Source organism: Balaenoptera borealis, assembly GCF_965194805.1.
Source record: "Balaenoptera borealis genome assembly, chromosome: 19".
Classification (NCBI taxonomy): Eukaryota; Metazoa; Chordata; class Mammalia; order Artiodactyla; family Balaenopteridae; genus Balaenoptera; species Balaenoptera borealis.
Window position 1 is genome coordinate 55,042,183 of NC_138878.1, and position 22,030 is coordinate 55,064,212.

At 52.0% G+C, this 22,030-nt stretch overlaps 1 protein-coding gene across 7 annotated transcripts in view; it reads left to right on the forward strand.

Moving 5' to 3' along the window:
* The window catches only part of SIPA1L3 (signal induced proliferation associated 1 like 3), a 238,199-nt gene that overhangs the window by 160,195 nt on the left and 55,974 nt on the right, over positions 1–22,030 (forward strand). For all 7 annotated transcript variants that reach the window (XM_082367255.1, XM_082367253.1, XM_082367254.1 and 4 more), the window contains 4 exons: positions 920–1,077; positions 6,877–7,453; positions 13,845–14,119; positions 21,435–21,686. In XM_082367255.1, the coding sequence (XP_082223381.1) occupies positions 920–1,077; positions 6,877–7,453; positions 13,845–14,119; positions 21,435–21,686 (1,262 nt within the window). The remainder of the gene's footprint in view (positions 1–919; positions 1,078–6,876; positions 7,454–13,844; positions 14,120–21,434; positions 21,687–22,030) is intronic.

Consider the following 22,030-nt stretch of genomic DNA (forward strand, 5'->3'; position numbering starts at 1 on the left):
TGACTGGATTTCACACCGCGGGCCGCCTCATGTAGAGCTACATGTGTCTCCCATCTGCGGACCTCACGTGGCCAATGGGAATTCCTAACAGTTACATGAAGACTAAACTTGTACAAATAAGAACAATGTAATTTCAGCAAACAAGTAAAATGCTGTGAGTACATGATCGCCTACAAAGATGACACAGTTTTTCTCAGAGACCGTGACAGGCGGGGGAGAAAGGACAGGGTTCCTGTGGGCTGGTCTGAAGCCGCTGCCCCAACCTTCTCAACTCAGGTGTCCGGGGAAGGGGGGGCAGCAGGGATGGGCCCTGCCAGCGGTCTCGGGTCTGACTCTGCCATCGTCTGTGAGCATGGCCTTGAGCAAGTCGAAAGCCACCAGCCCATGCTCTTCTCCAAGAGATGTTTCTTGAGCAGCTGCTGTGTGCCAGGCTCTGCTCTAGGCACTGAGGATACAGCAGTGGGCAGCGAACAAAGCAGACAAAACCCTTGTTCTCATGGAGCTGACACTGTAGTGGGAAAAGACAGACAAGAAACAAAAGGAAGAGGGGAAGCCGCTGTACGCTAAGTGTCAACGAGTGTTAAGTAATAAAGGCAGAAAAGCAGAGGGGGTGACATCATGGATAAGACAGTCAGCGAAGGCCTCGTGGGAGGGTGACATTTCAGCCAAGACCTGAAGGAGGGAGGGCGGGAGCGAGCCATGTGGGCATCTGGGGGAAGAATGTTCCAGGCAGCGGGAAGACACAGGGCAGGGGCCTTGAGGAGGAAATGTCTCTGGAGTGTTAGAGGGGCAGCAGGAGGCCAGTGTGGCTGGAGCAGAGTGAGCGAGGGGGGCACTGAAGGAGCCGGCAGAGAGGTGACGGGGCGGATCGTGAGCCTTGAGCCGACCATGACGTTTTCCTCTCCCCGCCGTTTACCAGCTACTAAGGAAGAGGCACATAGGAAACGACATCGTGACGATCATCTTCCAGGAGCCCGGGGCGCTGCCTTTCACCCCCAAGAACATCCGCTCCCACTTCCAGCATGTCTTCATCATCGTCCGGGTCCACAAGCCCTGCACTGACAGCGTCTGCTACAGGTATGCGCCCGCGCCCCGCCCCGCCCCTGCGTGCACCGGAGACCACCAAAGCTGGTTTCCAGCATCCGGGCAGCGCGGCAGAGAGAGAGAGGGGACAGCTGGCCCAGGTGGGCTGCCTCCTGCGTTTCTTGTTTGTGCTTCAGCAGGGGAGTGCTGTTCACACCTTCCCACACCCTCTGAGAGAGTGATTCTTAACCAGAAAAGGGGCATGTCACCCCAGTTTCGATAAGCAAACCATCAGGGATTTGTATTTGCCTGGAATCTTTTGGTTGCAAGGGACAGAAAACCCACCTCAAAAAGGCAGTTATATACGTTGGTTCTCATAAATGACACGTTCAGGCCTAGCCGCATGTGCTCTACTTCCCTGTCTGTCGCTTCGTTTGCTGGCAGCTCCAAGCTTAACATCTTCCCAGCTGCAAATCCAGCAAAAAGAGAGCTTTCCTTCCCCAGGAAAAGAAGCCCCAGGATTGAGGCTCATTGACCTGCTTGGGGTCACGTGCCCATCCTAGAGTAAGACCACCAGCTGTGCCTGGGCACAGGGCGCATGGGCTGAGAGTCACAGGAAAATCGGAATATGGAAGGATGGAGACAGGGCAGGCAGGGGCCCCCCTCGGGAGGCAGAGCTGAGGGTTCTCTTAGTTCGCAGATCAAGAAGTGACACAAGCCTCAGACCCATTCAGCGTCCTCCCCAAGCACCAGTTCTCACCCGGGGGCGTGGCCGGCCCCCAAAGGACAAATGGATAGCTCTCTGGCCTCTCACCTCTGACCCCCAACCACCCAGTTGCCTGTCACAGAGGCAACTACTATTAGCTATTTCTCATGTATCCTGATACCTTCGGGCCATACAAGCAAATGCTTACAAATATTCCTTTTCCACCTTTTTAACACACACGGTACCATATCCCACACACTGTTCTGCATCCTGTATTTCTTCGCTCAGCAGCCTTTGAGAACTTTGCACACCAGTCCGCAAAGTGCCTCTTCCTTCTTCATGACTGCGTATTAGTCCATCACGTGGATGCCTGAGAATCTCCCCCCATCCCTTATCGATGGGCATTTGGGTTGTTTCCTGTCGCCTGCTGTTACACTCCCCCCTGCAGTGCATAACCTAGTTTTGTGGGGGGGGGTTTTGTTTTTGTGTTTTGGCCGTGCTGTGCTGCTTGTGGGATCTTAGTTCCCTGACCAGGGATTGAACCCGGGCCCTCAGCAGTGAAAGCACTGAGTCCTAACCACTGGACTGTCAGGGAAGTCCCCAGAACCTAGTTTAGACTGTCATTGCACACGCGTCCAAGTACACAGCTGGAATAGATAAAGTCCCAAGCATGGAGTTACTGGGCCAAAGGGTACGTGCGTAGGTACACTGGGTGGTCTCAGTGGAACTGCCAGAATCTCCCAGTTTCTTCTTGGCCAAATGTGTGAGAGAAGGGAGGTGGATTCCAATATGCAGGACATGCTGCTTGACCACCAGGCTGGATATGTTGCCCAGTGGCCGCTGGGAGCCAGTACACCGCATGGCAGGGCCTTCACAAGGCACAGGCCCAGGCCTGCAGCCCCCCCTCCCTTACCCCCACCCATTTGTTCCCGGGACAGAGCAGCAGCTACGAGGGCCTGCACCTCCAGGCTCCATGTGGGCCTGAGGTTACTTAGATGCTGTCGATGTTCCTCAGCAGCTCAAAGGTAGCCCTGGTGAGCAAAGGTGGAGTTGTTCTCGAGCTCATACACACATACACACAGACACAGAAGGAGACAGCCCTCCTGTAGCACATCAGAAGCAGGGGGCTGCTGGGTGGGCCCTTCTCCCCCTTCTCCTAACTGTGAGCTCCCCTCTCCTACCTGGGTTATCGCAGGAGCCTGCGGCTGACCTCCTGCCTTTCCAGGCCGGCCTTCACATGGTTTCCAGAACGATCTCTTTTTTTCTGACGCACAAAGCTTTCTTGTTTTTTTTGCAATTTAATTTAAAATATTTTTATTATGCAACATTTTAAACGTTCTGAAAAGTACAGAGGATAACATAACAGATACCCATGTGCCTACCACCAAATCTAACAGATGTTAACATTTTGCCATATTTGCTTCAGCTCTCCCTTTATTTCTGAAGAAAGAAAATGTTAGAGATACAACCAAAGCTGCCCCTCCCGCAACCCCTTTCCTCCCCTCCTCTCCTTCCCCACACGCAGCTGCTCTCTGGACAGACCTTCCCCTGTCCCCCACTCCCGCCGGTGTCCCCAAACACGTTTCTGTCTCAGCACTCATCACCCTGTAGGAACAAACTGTCGATGTGACTCTTGCCTCCCTCGAGGGTAACCCCACGTCATACTCACCTTCATACATCTATGCTGGCCCGGCGCTCGCCATGTAGAGGACCCCAAAGACGCCTTTGCCAACTAGACACATGCCTGGCCCAAACATTGTAGGCCCTGAGAAGATAGTTGTTGAATAAATAATTGTGAGTGTTCTAGAAATACTGAGCTACAGCTACAGGTGACCTGGTGGTCACACCGTCTCCTGGCTGCATAAGGAGGTGCCGCCCTTTCCCGCTCGCTTCAAGTGCGTACTTTCTGCATAGCGCACCAGCATCCCTGCAGCCTGTGGGCTGGGGAAACCCCATCCCTCCTGCTGGGGAAGTGAGGGACCAGCTGTTCTGATTGTCCAGAAACCTTCAGCAGCTTGCAGTTTCATAATTCTTAAAATCATGAATCAGGACTATGGGAAGAGCCCAAATCTGTCACTCTAAGCAGCCACGCCCTGAGTGAAGAAGCTGCAGAGCCATTCACATCTGTAAAGCACAGTCTGAACACGGCTTTAATTAGAGTAGAGACTGGCGAGGTTGTCTTATCCATCCCCCTGCCTGGAGGCAAGGCCACGCCCACAGAAGAAAAGCTGCCTGGTTTGTGTGGCCTTTGAAGAACCTCTCCACCGGGAAATGCCTTTTTCTGTCCAACCTACACATTGGTAGGAATCTGTTTCTTCTTGGTCTGTCTGTTCAAGTTTAAATCATTACTTTAATCAGTATTGAACACCTGTGCCGGCTCTGGGGCATCAGCTGAGCCCAGGTGGGTGGCACCTGCCCACACACATTCCCAGGATGTAGAGAAGGTTTCACTGGCCAGTGAACCGTGGAGGTGGAGAGCAAGGGGTCTGGCCTGACCCACCCGGGTCTGCAGTAGCTCCCTCCATGGTCTCCTGCACATTCTCTGGTCCCGTCCATCCCTTTCTTCATGGGGCAGCCACGGTGATCCTTGCAGATTGTCAACCTGGCACCTGCATTCATCAGGGACCCGCAAGAAGCAGGTGCCCCCCACGCTGGGTTTTAACTGAGGGATTAATGAACAGACTAATAGGTGTGGGTATGTTAAGGGAACCAATACAGGAAAGTGAGACATCCAGGGACAGCAACAGCAGGGAGCCATTACCCCACCCCCAGGGATGAGGTCAGAAGGGATGGGAGAAGTTTCTGGAAACTAGGGAGAACTATGGCTTTGGGAGAGGGGCTGTGCAGCAGAAGCCGTGGCTGTTGAGTAAAGGGCCCAGGACCACAGCCACTGCCACCATCCGAGCCCAGCAGGGAGGCAGTGAAGAGAAATAAATACTCCACCCTCTCTCCTCTCCCCTTCCTGTAGCCTGGCCAGGGGAACCCAGTGAAGGTCGCACAGCCTGTAGAAACCCACCTTCCAGGGCAGGAAATGGTAGAGACTGCGTCTGGGGGCACAGGCGGTGAATAGCCAGCCCAGATGGTAGAATGGTTGCTTGTTTCGAGATGAAAAGCGCTAACTCACCATCAAGGCACGGCCTAGCCTGGTCCCTGGTGACCTCATCGGCCTTCCACCCTTCACTGCCTGGGCTCTGGGCACCCCGGCCTCACCTCGCCCTGCGCGTGCTCTTTCCTGTCGGGCCTTGTTCCTCCCATGCCCACTGCCTGCACGGCCCTCCCCTCAGCTCTTCCTCTGTCTCCTACTCAGCTGCAGATCCCAGCGTAATTTCTCTTCCTCACAGCGGCCCCCCCAGAACACTAAATCCCCAGGGCCCAAGAGGGGGGGCGTCCCAGAAGCGCTGGTCAAACAAATGCATGAATGTCACCCTGTCCCCTTGTCAAGTTGGGTGGGGGCTTGGGAGTCGAAACCTGAACAAGCCTTTCATTGTGGTTGGGTTTCACAAAACAGGTTTTAATCAAGAATCTCATTATTTTAAAAATTGTCTTACGGTATGAAATCTCTCCCAACACCGTAATCACAAGCTGACATTTTTATAGAAGGTGAATGCAGTACTCTCTAAGAGAAACCTCATTTTCAGCACCTCATACTGTTTTTTAATCGTCATTATGTAAACAGCATAACTCATGGTGTCTCTGGAGCCCCTTTAAATGTCTTTCCATGAGAGTTGTCTTCCCCTGCCCCCTGGGTGTTCACTCTGGCAGGTGCTATAGCCTTTCTGCCTGATACTAGAAATCGTCGAACTTGTAGCCACTGAGTCTCGATTTGGTCATTAGACTGTCACAAACAAGGTTCATCAAGTCTAAACTTGACTTATCAGCAAATCTCCTGCCTCCCAGCTCAGGATTGCCTCTGCCTGGGGACCTCGGTGGCTGGGGAGCCTGCTTCCCTCTCCTCTGTTTCTCCGCCTTGCACTTCCCCTCCCCCAGGCCTGCTCACTGCCAGTTTCTGACCTGTCCAGGGTTGGAGCACAAGGAGAAAACGGGAGACAGGGAAGTGTCACTGGGGCTCTGGTCACAGCTGGCTGCGTGCTCTCTGGGCTCTGCGGGGGCTCCCTGCCCACCTTCTAGATCTCCCAGGCAGGAGCAGACCCAAGTCTCCTCCCAAATATAAGGGTCACCTAGGACGGCCCCTATTCATGGGGCCACTTTCTCCAAAGATTTTCCTCCCAATGAGATCCTCCCTCTCTAATTTGCATAGTGGGTGAGAAGGTTATTTGAGGGAAGAGGTTTTAGATCATTTCCTTTTTACTTTCTCACTCAGTTGCTATCTGATTTCTATCATAATAGCATCTCAGTCAAAACTGAAGTAGGAAGAGCCCCATCCTAACTTCCCTGTACAATGAATTTTCAGAACAACGCTTGCAGAGATGATTTACAAAGTGTGTTAGTCTTACACAAGTGTCTGAAAGAAGTAAATCACAGAATGTTCCATATCAGTCAGGTGTTCCTACAATAATGCTGCTTAACAAACCACCCTGAAGCTCAGTGGCTCACAAACGTTATCATTTCTTCTTGGCTCACACGTCTGCAGGTCAGCTGAGGTCTGGCTGGCCCCGGCTGCAGGTCTGCTCCAGGTGTCCTCATCCTCCTGGACCAGTAGGCCCCGGGACATGTTCACCTCATGGCAAGGGCAGGTGCATAGGAGGCAAGCCTGGCCCGCACACACATTTGTGCCTTTGCTCAAAAGCCATTGGCCAAATCAAGTCACATGACCAGGCTCAGGATCAATGGGGTGGGGATGTACCTGCCCACAAAGGTAGAGAGAGAGGGGTGAATTTTTGCCAAACTGTAATTTACCGCAAGCTTGTATGTACGTAAAACAAGATTAACTTAACTTGAACGATGCTAGGAAAATTATCCTTTGAATATCAGTGGATGTTCTAATATCTGTTGTATAGGAAGTAAAAATGCATGCATGTGCCCTAAGACTTTCTCCAGTTTCCAGTCTAGTTGGCTGGCAACTTACTAGTTAGACGTAGACTTCCGTTCTTAGAAAGGAAACTCCTCCTTCTGGTCATGTATTGTCTTTCTAAAGGAACTCTCAAGTGCCTATCTTTCTACCATCTAAATAATTTCTCCCTCCTCAGTATGGCTGTGACCCGATCCAAAGACGCTCCTCCTTTCGGACCCCCCATCCCCAGTGGAACCACATTCCGCAAATCTGATGTCTTCAGAGACTTCTTGCTGGCCAAGGTGATTAATGCTGAGAATGCCGCGCACAAGTCCGACAAGTTCCACACCATGGCCACCAGGACCCGCCAGGAGTACCTCAAGGACCTGGCTGAAAACTGTGTCTCCAACACACCCATTGACTCCACCGGCAAGTTCAACCTCATCTCCCTGACCTCCAAGAAGAAGGAGAAGACAAAAGCCCGGGCAGGCGCTGAGCAGCACAGCGCCGGGGCCATCGCCTGGAGGGTGGCAGCTGAGGACTTCGCCCAGGGGGTAGAAATCGACTGCATTTTGGGAATTTCCAACGAGTTTGTGGTGCTCCTGGATCTACGCACCAAGGAGGTGGTGTTCAACTGCTACTGCGGGGATGTCATCGGCTGGACCCCAGACTCCTCGACGCTCAAAATCTTCTACGGGCGAGGGGACCACATCTTCCTAAAGGCCTCTGAGGGTTCTGTGGAGGACATAAGGGAAATTGTCCAGAGGCTGAAGGTAAGGGAGAGAGCTTCTCAAGGGTGCAGCAGTTCTGTGGTCTGGCAGAGGCCTTAGGAACCACTAAAATGCCTCCCTGAGCCCAGTCAGTTAGGCCAGGACACTCATCGGCCCCAAGAGAATCAGAATTGTCACTTACACACCAGGGCTCTAGTGGGTCCCACAGCCTGGGTTCTTTCTGGGGAAGGTGTCCGAGGCTCTCTGTGCCATCACCTTGGGAGGACAAAAGGCATATTTACTCACTCAAGATGTTGATAGGAAAGATAAGTTTAAACTCATGTTAAAAATGTAAGGATACTTTCCAGAAGAATTAAAACAGAATGAAAGGCTTCCAGACCATTAAAATATAGGACAGAAACAGGATGTTGCGGTGGGGAGTATACAAAAGCATAATAAAAGAAACAAAACAAACAGAAAATTATATGGCAGGAATAATTCCACATCAGTAATCACAAACGTGAGTGGTTTAACATCTCCTGTTAAAAAACAAAGACTCACAGTCTGGATAAAAATCTTAACCCTAAGCTCTCAGTAGCTCAGGCTCGGACTGTTGCCAAACCAAGGATAGCAGATTGGTTTCAAGTCAGATGACAGCTTAGTTGGTAATGGCTGTTTGAAGCATTGGGCTAAGAAGTACTAAGGCCACATCTGAGCCCTGTGTGAAGGAATGCTGTGGTCGGTGATTGGCTCTCAGTGGGTTTAGCAGAATGGCATGTCATGCGTGGAATAGAGATGGCAGTGTATCACGGGAGTTAACAACACAGGTTCTTGAATCGGAAGGCCTGGCTTCAACTCCCGGCACTGCCACTTACCAGCTGTGTACCCTCACCCTGTTTCTTAACCGCTGGGTGACTCAGTTTCCCCATCTGAAAAATGGGAACAGTAATCATCCTACATCATGTAAAAGTTTTAAGGATTGGCTGAGTTATGTGGCCCAGGCAAGCTGGCCTGACTTGGGAGGCCGTGACCTCCAGAGGCCACTGTGACAGCTGGCTGTCCTCACCCTTCTAGGCCTTTGCACTTGCTCTTTGAGTTCAGTTGGATTGGTAAAGCCCTGCTCTCAGCTTCCCTGACTCCAAAATTCATGCCCCGCCTTAGACTACCACAGTAGCTTGTGTGTAGATTTCCCATTAGGATGGGAGGTCCGTGAACGAGGGCCTCTGACTGTTTTGCTCACTTGCTTATCTCATATGCACAGATCAACGCTGGCACATAGTAGGTGGTCAGTAAATGCTGATCAGTTGGTTAGTTGAATGAAATGACTGAACCCTGACTCTGTGCTAATGAGCCATTTACGTGCATGACCTCACAGTTCTTCACCCACCCCGTGGAATGTAGGCACTGTTTTTATCCCCACTTGACAGATGAGAAATGCAAGGTTCAGAGAGGTATAGATACTCACAGAAGGTCATACAGTAGGTGGCAGACTGGGATCTGAATCCAGATTTTTCTGACTCCAAAACCTGTTTGTGCCCAGACTTGAGGCTGATAACTAACTGCTTACTTGGCATCTCCACTTGACCTTGAAACTTAACATGTCTAAGAGCAAGCTCCTCGTTTCCTTCCCCATGCCTCCCAGGGTTCTCCTGTCTCAGCAGAGGACAAGCCCAAATGAGTGCATTTGTGGGATCAGAGGCCTCGCCATCAGCCTCACTCCCCTTTCTCTCACACCCACATCCAATCTGTCAGCTCCGTCTCCAATAGGCAGGCTACCCTACTTCTCCCCCTTCCATAGCCCCTCCTGGCCTATCTGGTAGCCTCCTCGCTGGTCTCCTTTGCGTCAACACTTGCTTCCCTGTGGTCTCTTCTCAGTAAGGTCGTCAGAGGGATCCAATCATGTCACTGCTCTGCTCAAACCCCTCAGCTCACTCTGGGTAAAAGCCCAATTCCTTACGGTGGCCCATGAGGCCCTGCATGGCCTCTCTGTCAGCCTCTCTGATCTTGTCCCCCCTTGCTCTCCCTGCTCCAGGCACACAGACCTCTGCTGTTTCCAAAGTGTGCTCATCAGGCATCCAGCCTCAGGGCCTTTGCACTGCCTGTGCGCTCTTGCTGGAACACTTTCCCTCATCCCCACATGGCTCCCTCCCCTTCTATATGCCTTTAGTCAGCTGTCACCTGTCAGTGAGGCCTCATTATCCAAAATTGCAAACTCCCCTCCCCAACTTGGCCCTGAGCTTATTCCACCCACTTTCCCTGCTTTAATTTTCCCGATAGCACCTACCACCATCTGACGTGTATTTTTACGTATTTGTTGTTTGCCGCTGTGTCCTCAGCACCTAGGCCAGCGTCTGGTGTGCAGTAGGCACTCAGTGACCGTGGACTGAATGTTCGCCTGCGTGCAACCCTGTAGTAATAGCAAAAGTGGCCATTCATGGGGGGCTGACTGTCTGACTGCTTGCAGCCTTGCACAACCTCGCATTTCTTCTTCCCAAAAGCCCAGTGAGGGAGATACTGTTATCACCCCCGATTCACAGATGAGGAAGCTGAGGCCCAGAGAGGTAAAGCGACTTGCCCAGGGCCCAGAGTGAGTTAAGGGCCTGGGTTCTTAAACATGAGAGGTCTTCCTCCCAAAATCCTGACAGCAGCTTGCGTTTCTTGAGCAGTGACCGTGCCAGGCACTGTGCCAGGCTACATGTTTTACCCACATCCTCTCTGTCCCACGCCCACCCCCGTGCCTACTGTTGGTGCAGTGCTTTTAGAGCACATTTCCACATCCCCCCTCACAATCTCAATGCCCCAAAGCCCACTGAGAAACCGGGCAGCCAGGAAGTGATGACATAAGCCATCTTCTGTGAAGGGACAGGTCCATCTTAAATGGCTCACAAGGTGTGTCTTCTTTGTGAAGTCCTCCAGGGTGAGGGGTCCACACCCTCCCCCGGCACAGCTGGGATTCAGACATCCTTTGTTTGTTAAGTCGACAGGTTTTATTATGTGCCGGGCGCTGGGCCGGGCAGTGCTGGGGCTCAGCAGTGACCATGGTGGGCCCAGGCTCCCGTCTGAGGCAGACACTGAACAGGAATCACAAGTGCCAAGATGCTAAAAGGCAGAGTGTTGAGGATGCCAGGGGAACCTATCATGGTGGGCGGTCTCAAAACAACAGATGGGATGCAGCCCCCAGACATATTTAATTAGTTACCAATGCTTAACATTCCGAGGATTTCGTATGAACCTAGCTTTCTGGCTTCTCTTGAAAAACTGGGGGATCTGGCTATCCAGGGCCTATGTTTATACTGGTCAGGGGTCAGCTGAAGCAGGGTGTTGGGTGCCCCCTTTATACAGGGCATGAGTGCACCGTTTGACCATGGTTCTCACCAGCGTGCATCTCCCATTACCCACCAAGCACCCCAGCTTGTGAGCCTCGGCCCGGGGTGGAGCGAGGCTTCCCTGAAGAAATGACTTAAACTGAGACTAGAGCAGTAAGTAGAAATCATCCTGGTGAAGAATGAGGGGGGAAATAAATAAAAGAGGAAAAAAAAAAAAAAAGGCAGGGGAAGCAGCATAGCAGCAGGGAAAACAGCACAGGGGCTAAAAGATAGTTAAGGAGTCAGATCTGCTTTATGACCTTGGGCAACTGACATGCCTCAGATTCCCCAGCTGTAAAACAAGCAAATTATTGTATGTACGTCATAAGTGAGATATTAGAGAAATTGGCCATTGAAAGGACTTGTGTGTCCAATGCCTGGCACACAAAGATTGGTCCCCAAGAAAATTAGCTTTAAAGGGGGCAGGGTGGCCGCTTGACACAGCAGAGGTTCCTCTGAACTGATTGTGTGTTTGGTCTCATGAGGTGTTCCGTGTGCCATGGAGCCTTTCTGGAACCTTGTGAACATCAGGAACGGTGTTCTTCTTTGGGTGGGGCTGCCTTCGGGTTGTTAACAAAAGCAAATGGCACAGAAGTTTCAGGACACTAAGCCAGAGCAGCCCGAGTTCCCCTGCTGGCTCTCTCTCCCCCATCCAGAATAACCCAAAGCAGCCATACTGGGTAGTTACAGGCTGAGCTGCTAAAAGAAAGAGAGAGAGAGACTGAGAAATCCAGTGGCTGAAATAAGATAGGAGTTTATTTCTTTTGTAGTTAGCGCTCAGGCTGCTCAAAGCTGGCAGAGACAGCTGAGGGACTCACGTCCCTTCCTCCTGTGGCTCCTTCTTTCCCTTCGATATTGTACTTTTCAGCATGGTCAGCGTGGAGTCACTCCATATCCATGTTCCTGTCTGCAGGAAGGGAGAAAGCGTGAGCGTGGAGGACAAGCAATTTTATTTTTAAAAACACCGTTCCATCACTGTTGCCCAAAGCCAAGTCATGTCCACACCCAGCTGCAAGGGAAGCTGAGAAATGTGGTCCCCAACCAGGTGGCCATGCACCCATCAAAACTCTTGATTTGCGGTGGGCAGGGGAGTCTCATTACTCAGAGGAAGAAGGGGAGGATGGAGAGTGGAAGGCACTTAGCAGTCCTGCACAGCAGTGCCTGAGCCGTCGGGGCCTCTGCAGGGGTGGCTCTCGGAACAGCCCAGGACTTCCAGGGCTGGTGCTGCCTAATCGGGCACAGGCACGGACACACAGGACTCTCCTGTGAATCACCCACAGCCAAATTCTTCAGACACAAGGGTGACGGCTTCAAAGGGAAGAAGAATTTTGACTCCCAAAGCAGAAGTAGTGATCTAGGATGGAGCCACTCACACCTTTCTCTTTTGAGGCGCTGAACAGTAGACTTGCCTTTCCAACCAACTTTTTAAAACTTATTAATCATGGAAATTTTCAAACATACAGAAAAGTAAAGAGACTCACATAGTGAACTTGTAGCTCCATCACCAGTTTCCATAGTTATCAGCCTGTGGCCCGTCTTGTTTTTCCCTTCCCTCCCTTCTCTTCCCCTGACTATTTTGAAACAAATCCTAGACATCCTATCATTTCATCGGTAAACATCTCAGTATTTATCTCTAAAACATATGGACTCTGTAAAAATAACTATTTTGTCATTATCATACATAAAAAATTAACAGAAACTCCTTATTGTCATGTAAACAAGTTGGGTTATGAAATCAGTTACTGGGTCTCAATCAACAATTCTCAAAGATAGGGTAGAAAAGATTGAAACGTATCCAAGCGGATCCCAGTGGGGAAGGACTTGGTTTCGTGGAGCTTTGTTCCAGTTTTACGTGTTTCCTCACTTCCCAAATTCTCACTGTCCAGACCAGGAACAAATGTGTTTACATTTTCAGGTAAGTCCTTTGCCATCCAAACTCATTTCTCGCTACCCACACTCGGGAATGTCAGTGTGGATTGCAAGGAATATTTTTGTGTATATGGATACGTGTGTAAATGTGTGAATGCATAGCGTGGCTTGTGACAAAATTCTTTCTTACTGTGCTGCTCTAATAGGTACATCAGGTAGCCTCGTTTCTAGCCAGGGAATGACTTCTCACAGGAAATGTGAACCATTACACGAACTCTTTCCTTAATGCAGTTTTAGGATAGGGCAGACAAATCTTGATGTAACTTGTTTAACAGCTGCGGCTTGTTAAGTTAATCTTTTTGTCCCAGGAAGAGGAGGGAATCCCTAAGGACATGCTGAAGAACCAGGGGTTCTGTTCAGTGGCTTCTCATATCTATGGTAATCATGACGAAAGTCTCATACAAATGAAGCAGGGAGTAAATTGGAGGCAAGGCTCTGTGTGGTCTGGTCGGCTCCAGGATGGGGGACGGTCTGGGAAGGAGATTGGGAAGGGGTTTGTACCTCTAAGAATGATGTCATGAAGTAAAAAATATGGCCCGAGCCCCCAACCTAGAAAAGGTCGCAGGATCTCTGGTCTGTTGCCTCTCTGGCTTTTACTCTGGTCACAGTCACCGTATCGGTCAGGATGCATTATTAGTGGCTTCAAATAACAAAGGTTTATGTCACTCCCACCATGTGTCCATCTTAGGTTCAGCTGGTGTCTGTGCTCCACATTATTCTAACTTAGGGACCCTAGCTGACCAAACAGCCACTCTCCGGAATAATGCTAGAGGCTGTGGCTGAGGGGAAAGGCCTGCAAAGGGTCTTGAATTGGCAGTGAAATGCCCCAGCCCAGACAGTATGCCAGTTCCATTCACACTTCATTGGCCAGAACAAATCCCAGAGACCACCAACGGCGGGGCGGGGGTTGGGAGGGGTGCGTTTGGAGATCACAGCTCATGACCGCCACCTCTGTGTGAGGTATCCACGTTTCTCCAGAAGTCAGGAACCCCGGGCTGGGACTAGGTGGGTGTTTGCGCTCCCGTACCCTGACATCACCTGGGAGGGTAGATGGAGGTCAGCAGGGTCTTTGGCCTCAAAGGGCAGAATCTGACCAGGAGCCTCCCACAAGAGCTGACCCCGAGCAGCTTGTGAGGCTAGACCCCACGTGTTGCCTGCAGGTGATGACCAATGGCTGGGAGACGGTGGACATGACCCTGCGGCGGAACGGGCTCGGGCAGCTGGGCTTCCACGTGAAGTACGACGGGACCGTGGCCGAGGTGGAGGACTACGGGTTTGCCTGGCAGGCCGGCCTCCGGCAGGGCAGCCGCCTGGTGGAGATCTGCAAGGTGGCCGTGGTCACGCTGACCCACGACCAGATGATCGACCTGCTGCGCACCTCCGTCACCGTCAAGGTGGTCATCATCCCACCTTTCGACGACGGCACGCCCCGGAGGTAAGCCTGAAAGGTCGGCAGCTCCCCAGGTGCTAGCACTTGAAGCCCTCCCTCAGTAGGAAAAGTGATAGTGGTGACGGGGTCAGAGCTAATATCTGTGGAACCCCTCCTGCAAGCCAGTCGCGGTCTAAGCTCTCTACGTGCGTGCTGTCCCATCCAGCCTCCACAACAGCCCTGTGAGGCGGGCGACCTCCTTAGTCGCACACAGCGTTAAAAGTCCTTGCCTGAGGGCACATGGCACTTCACTCACTTGTTCAGCACATATGTATTGAGCCCCTACTCTGTGCACGCTCCATTTGAAGTGCTCAGGCTACAGCGGTGAACAAAATAAAGCGCCTGTTCCCTTGGAGTTTGTGTCCTGAGGGAAGGACAGGCAATCACCAAATAGATGTATAATACAGGACCTGGCAGTGACGAGGTCTGAGAAGAGAAAGTGGGGTCATTGAAGGGTTTGCAGCGTGGCGGGAGAGCGGCTTATGGGGTGGTCAGGGCAGGCTCCCGGGTGGAGGCCACCATGTAGTTTTCCGGGCTAGCGGGTCCGAGACAGGAACAAGCCAGGACAGGGTCTCCAAAGTGTCAGTGTGTGTGGTGCGTTCCTGCAGCACAGGGAGGCCGGTGTGGCTGGAGCACAGAGAGCAAGGCTGCGAGATGGGAGAGACGGACAGACTGGGGGACCTTTCTGGACATGGTGATGAGCTTGGGTTTTGTTCACTAGGAAGCCAGTGCAGTGTTTGTTTCTTTTCATTTTGTTTTCTTTTGTTTTAATGGAACATTTCAAACATATGAAAAGTATGCTGAGCCCCTTGTTTCAACATTTATCAACATGTGGCCAGTTCTTGTTTTGTTTTTTGTTTGTTTTTAATTTATTTATTTGGTTGCTCTGGGTGTTAGTTGCAGCAGGTGGGCTCCTTAGTTGCGGCTCATCGGCTCCTTAGTTGCAGCACGTGGGCTCTTTAGTTGTGGTTTGCCAGCTCCTCAGTTGTGGCATGCAAACTCTTAGTTACAGCATGCATGTGGGATCTAGTTCCCTGACCAGGGATCGAACCTGGGCCCCCTGCATTGGGAGCATGGAGTCGTATCCACTGTGCCACCAGGGAAGTCCCAGTTTTTGTTTTTTTTTTAATTCCATACCTCCCCACCTTGGATTATTTGAAGCAATCCCAACTCCTTGGAATGTATCTCTACCCAGTCAGGACCTTTAAAAAATTATTATTACACTTAAAAATTTTAGCAGAAAGTCAACATCAACTGCCCAGTCTATCTTTAACTTCTTTTGTATCAGAGAGATATTTTTTAGAAACAGTGGCATTTGGTTGATGTGCCTCTTCAGGCTCTTCTGATCAGTGAGTTTCCCCTCCCTCTTATTTTTTTCTTACAACTTACTGTGGGAGGAAACCAGCTCACTTGTCCTTTAGAGTTTCCCACGTCCTGGATTTAGCCGCTTGGACACCACCCCTCTGGTGTCCTTTAACCTGTTTTTCTAGCATGTGTATTTCCTATAAACTGAAGTTCGGCATAGAAGCTTGATCAGATTCTGATTGAATTTCTTTTGGTAAGGGCACTTCCCAGGTGTGCATCCATTAGGAGGCATCGAATGTCCGGTTGTCCCTGTGTGAGTGATACTAAGGGCGCTCAGAGGGTTCAGATGGTGGCAACCTGACCTGTGACCATACGTTTCCCTTCAGCTGTCAGCAGCCATTCGTGATCATTGCCTGGATCCCCTATGTCATTAGGAGGCATCAAATGTCCGGTTGTCCCTGTGTGAGTGATACTAAGGGCGCTCAGAGGGTTCAGATGGTGGCAACCTGACCTGTGACCATACGTTTCCCTTCAGCTGTCAGCAGCCATTCGTGATCATTGCCTGGATCCCCTATGTCATTACAGGGCACATTGAAGTGATGTCCTCATTTCTGTCATTCCTGTGTTATTTATTGGCTGGAATTCTTCCCTTTTTTTTTTTTTAATTTTTATTTTATTTTTTGGCCGTCCTGCGATATGCGGGATCTTAGTTCCCCGACCACGGATCGAACCTGTGCCCCCTGCGTTGGAAGCCCAGAGTCTTAACCACTGGACTGCCAGGGATGTCCCTGGAATTCTTCTAAAAAGAACTATCCTTCAGCAACTATATGATTCTTCTGAGGTATAATTTGTACAGGGAAGGCAGGACAGATGCAGTTCTTAGGATGATGAGTTGGTATCCTCGCAACCCCCAGAGGGGTCTGGAGACAGTGATTCTCTCTAGAATCACTATAGTCCAAGTGCCGGAAACACAGCTGCACAGAGGACAGTCAAGGCCTGGGCCCTCACAGCCCTGCTGAATGGGTCGGGGGAGGCAAACAACAAACAAGTAAGCAAGTAAGATGGTTCATATAGCCAAAGGGGGAGGCAGCCGAGCATAGTAAGGAGGCAGGCTCTGCAGGGAGCTTGCCTACGTTTGAATCCAAGCTCCTCCTCTTATTAACTGTGACCCTGGGCAGGTGGCCTCACCACTCTCTGCCTGCTTCCTCATTTGTAAAATAGGGACAAGAATAGATCTTTCCCTAGAGGTGGTTGTGAGGTCGGGGGAGGTGAGGCCTGCAGAGCACATGGAACAGGACTTGGCCTGTAGGAGGCACTCTGAAGACACCAGCTATGAGATCCTGGGTGTGAGGCGCGTGAAGGGCGTGACCCGACATTGGATAAGGGGGTCAGGGAAGGCCTGAAGACGAGAAGGAGCCAGGAGGGGGGCCTTGCGGGCAGGGAGTAGCCATCACAAAGGTGAGGACAGAGGCCCTTGGCTTGTTGATGGACCAGAAAGAGGGTCACGTGGCTGGAGCTGAGTGAGCCACGAGAAAGGCACGAGATGAGGTGACACTGAGTGCTTATATACATGACCTCGCAGGGCTGGTGTGATCCCCGCTTTACCAGTGAGAAAACTGACGCCCAGAGTGGCCCAGTGTCTTGTGCAGAGCTGTACGGCTACTGAGTAGCGAGCAAAACTCAGTCCAGCTTCCGTGTCCAGATCCTCAGCTGCCTCGAAAGCGATTGCGAGCTGTGGGCGTGTGCGTTCTGGTTGCACCAGCCCCACCTTCTTGAGTCTTGTTGCTCTGACCTTGGTCGGGGGTGGTCTGGGCAGGCTTAAACCCTGCTGCAACCAAGGGCTTAGCCACCCACACCCCAGCCCCTCAGCCTCGGGACTTCGGCCAGGCCCCAGGCGTCCCCTCTTACCAGCCCTCTTCCGGGGCCGCCTCCACCCCTGCACGGAGCCGAGGCCTGGCCACACCTGCTCCGCGCTCTGCAGGGGCAAGTCAAGCTGAGTTAACCCCACAGGCGAACACACACACACACCACACACACATCACACGCACACACACACAGACACACGCACGAGATACCCTGCCTTCAAAACTTGGGAGCGCCAGAGGCTGCAAAGGCGTCCTTGGACCCACAGGTAGGGACCAGCTGAAGCAAAAGGAAATGTCTGTAGGCTCCCTTCTCCAACTCTGGGGAGATGGGGCCGGGAGGGTGTAGCCAAACAGGTTCCGCTCCCTGCCCTATTTAGGAGAAAAACTATCATCCTGCTCCCTTTACAAGGCGGCCACCGAAACAGGATCTCCTGCTTACAGGGGCGGGTGTGGGTTGGGACTTGCGTGGTTTTTGTTGTTCTTCAAGTGCAGAGGCGTCTGGCTGGCCTCATTTGCAGAGCTGATAACCCCAGCGCTGGGGTCCCTCCAGCCTCTTGCTGCAACCCTGGCCTCCTGGCTCAAATGTCACGATAAGCTCTGAGGGGAAACACACCAGGACGAGCAGAGGGTTCTCCCTGCCTCCAGCCAGGCTCTGTGTGGCGTGTGTCTGGACCCCATGTTCTTCAGACACTGAGCAGAATACAGGGGATCATCCTCACATCCCCCAGGCCGCAAGGCTGGGGTTCTCAAGTGAGCCCTGCCCTGCTGGGCCAGTGCCAGGCTGGGCCAGGTAGCCGGGAGGACATTCCAGAGCCCCCAGTGAGGTGTGCCGTCGTGACCTTGGGTGCTTGCACAGGCTCAGGAGGGATGTTCTCATCTTGCTGTCTCTCGCTGCCTGATGGGCAAGGCGACCTGGGCTGCTTTTGTCCTCTGCAGTTGGACTTAAGACGTCTGAAGGGGGAGGGGGTAGAAACTCCTGCTTGAGAAGGGAAATTGAAACCCCACAAGTGAATGAGTAGTAGAGATAAGAAAGGAATCCCCATGGCCCCCAGAAACTAGGCTGTCAGGAATCAAGGACAAGGAGGCAGAGAGGAGAAGTGGTCTGCAAACCAGGGGCATCCGCTCTCAGATGTCTCCCGCACGTAGCTGAGGGCAGCGTTGTTGGGCAAGCAAAAGACTAGAAGAAACCTCAATATCCAGCCGCAGGGGATTGGCTGAGTAGATCCCAGGTCATCCACGTGATGGAATCGTAATGGATTGTTTATAAAGAAAATGCAGTGAGTCTCTTTGTGCTGAGAGGGCCTGGTGAGAAATGTCGTTAATTGGGAAGAATAGAAAAAAGCACGATGGGATCTGGAGTTAAGTGTAATATTCTTTTTATTTCTGTTTTAAATCATGTTTACGTATGTGCATAGGCTATTTCTGTAAGAATATGTAAAAACCTGGCAGCTGTGGGTGCTTCTGGTGGGTGTGACTGGGGGACGGAGACGGGGACAGGGACGCCCTTTTATACCACTTTAATTTTTAAAAACAATTCAAAAACTAAATCAGTGAAATGGGCTTCGTAAACTTTTTCTCATGTCAGCATCATCCCTGGCAGCTTGGTAAAATGCAGCTTTCTGGGCCCCACCTCAAAGAGGACTCTGATTCAGAGGGGCTGAGATGGGGCCCAGGAATCTGTATTCCTTTACTGAGCGCTCAGGGTAATTTAGATGCTGACGGATCTCAGATCACTGGGAAGGAATTTGTTCCAGAACCCCCAGGTGGGTGTGGTTGGACTTCAGAAGGCGGAAGGGAGACTTTCGCTTCTGAGCATGTGGGAATGACAGGTAGACAGTCCACAGAATCGGCTGGAGAAGGCGACAACAGCAAGAGCTCCTGTTTGTTAAGCACTTGGCACGCGCCAGACTTTCTGCTAATGCTCGCAGCCATCTTACAGATTAGGAAACTGAAGCTCTGAGAAGGAAAATCCCTCACCCAAGGCCACACAGGCCATAAGTGGCAGAGCTGGGATCTGAACCAGCCGTCTGGCCTCAGAGCCCTGGCTCTCCATCACTCTGTGCTGCCTTCAAGATGACTGTTTCCCTCTTTGACGTCATGCCCAGAGACTCTTGACCAACGATGAAGCTGTCAGTAACTGGGGCAGAAAGGACCCAAAAAATCTACTCACTGGTTCCCAAACCACTGTTCAGTGGGCCAGTGTATATGGTGGTTAAAGCTGTGGGCTTTCAAGTCAGCTTACTATCCAGTTTCCGGGAATTCCCTTGCAGTCCAGAGGTTAGGACAACGCACTTTCACTGCCGAGAGTGTGGGTTCTATCCCTGGTTGGGGAACTAAGATACCACAAGCCGTGTGGCATGGCCAAAAAAAGAAAAAAGAATAGATAGATAGATACATACATACATACATACATGGGTACCTACATAGGTACATAGATACATAGATAAATCCAGTTTCCACCTCTTACTGGCTGTGTGACCTTGGATAGGTTACTTAACTTCTCTGTGCCTCGATTTACTTCTCTCTTCAGTGTATCTACTGATTAGAATTCTGGTTACCAGCAACAGAGGTGAAGCAAAAGAGAGACTTTACTAGCTAATGCACCTGATAAGACTAGGAGATGGGGCAAGATTTAAGTGTGGCTTTATGCAGGGACATCTTCATCAGGAATCTTTATCACCTGTCTCCTTTTGTGCGTTGCTGTCATTCTCAAGCCATCTCCCACTTCACGGGGACAAAGATGACCTCTCCCTCCTCACAGCTCCAACTTAGTTCTCCCCAGCTCAGCAGCCCAGGGAAATAGATCTCTCCCCCGGTAGTTCCAGAGCTGATGCTCACTGCCTCTGATTGGCTCAGCTTGGGGCACATGACAATCCTGTGCCCGTCATTGTGTCCAGAGAGAGAAGAGTTTCTGACCAGCAGGCCTGGGTTACGTGCTCATACCTGGAGCCAAGAAGTGGGGTCAGCCCCACCTAGAGCACACAGACCTGTTCTCAGGAGAAGGGGTGTAGAAGCTGAGCAGGCAGGAGTAGCAGGTGTGCACTGCCTGGGGCCATGATGGTACCCCCTCCACCTCTGCTCAGGCCTGGCGTATCTGTGGGTTCCGGTAGACATTTGTATGTTGTCATTCCTCACCTGGTACCTTGTGAGGCATGGGCACCTGCTAATCCAGAGAGGCTGCTGGAAGGAGCTGCTGAACGTCAGCTCAGCTCCGACTCTAGTGCTACTGAGCGGTGCTGTGTGTCTGGCCCAGGTGCCAGAGCACATCCTCAGGTCACCTTTTAATGACTCCTTAGCAGACATGACCTGGGCCCACAGGCTCCCAGCCACCAAGTCCACCAGATCTTTTGCTGGATGCCCTGAAAGTTCCCCAGGCTCCAGGGGACTCAGGAGAACCACAGAGGATCGGCTCAGTGTGGGCAGGAGAACTTCTAGGCCAAGGGCTCCTCTGAGTTCAGCTCCCACAGCTGCCAGGAGGTGGATTTTGTGAGCACGGCCCCCTCCTCGGGCTCAGAGCCCCCTCCCGTGCTGCACCGCAGCAGTGGCGGAGATGCCAGCCCAGCCTGCGGATCTCCCTACCTAGAGCCAGGAACGCTGCGGTGCACGTGTGGCAGCCTGGTCTGGGGGAATTCACGGGCCGTTCTGCATCTATTTCAAGGTTCTGGATTTCGTGGCTTTTTTTTTTTTTTTTTTTAACCACCCTGCAAAGTAGGTCACCTGCTCCTCTTCCAGCTGCCTTTGAGCTTCTTTGGAACAAGGCAGATACTGTCCTTTGATTCTGAGGGCATCCGCCTTCCTGGCCCCAAGAACCACCAAGGGGGGCCGAGCCAGCCCATGGAGGACACTGGCTGACCCAAGGCCTGGGTCAGGGAGAAGGGAGAGGAAGAGAGACGAGGAGAGAGGAAGAGGAGGGGAGAGGAGATGAGGCAGAGAGCGCCAAGCGTTGGAGCCACATTGTTGGGCCCTGTCCCGGTTGAGGCCTCCAAGCTGCTACATGTCAGACCAGTTTAAAGGGTACCTACTGGGCCTTTAAAATAGGCCGTGTGCGTTCAGATTGGGTGGGAAAGCCCAGCCCGTGCTGCTGCGACGCTCAGCAGGCGTGCGCGCTGGTGGGCCGGGGCCTGTCTGAGTAACGCAGTTTTTCTTCCCAGGGGGTGGCCAGAGACCTATGACATGAATACCTCGGAGTCCAAGACGGAGCTGGAGAGCCTGGTCGCGGGGGGCCGGCCCCCCTATCGCAGCAACGCTCCCTGGCAGTGGAGCGGGCCCGCGTCCCACAACTCTCTCCCTGCCTCCAAGTGGGCCGCTCCCGCCACCCCCGGGCACGCCCAGTCCCTGAGCCGGCCCCCGAAGCAGACCCCCATGGTCCCCTTCCGGGAGTCCCAGCCCCTGCACAGCAAGAGGTAAGGACTGCCCCCCCGCACCCCACCCAGGGCACCAGCCCAGCCCGCACCTCCCTCCTGTCTGCAGCCGCCCTTTGCCCTTTTCTCTCTCCTTCCCCTGCTGTCCAGTCTCTTCCTCTCCTCAGTCTTTCTCTTCTTCTTGTGCTTATATGCCCCCCGCTTCCTCCTTCCCTTAAACTTGCCTTATGAGCCTCTTGTGTGAGGGCCCAGCGCTGGGGAGCTCAGAGTCTGAGGTTGGAAATCCACCCTACTGTATATGATTAAAACTATATATTTTTTTAAAAGGTCAAAGGACTGATAAGCACAAAATTTAGGGCAGTGATTCCTTCTGGCAGGGAAGTGGG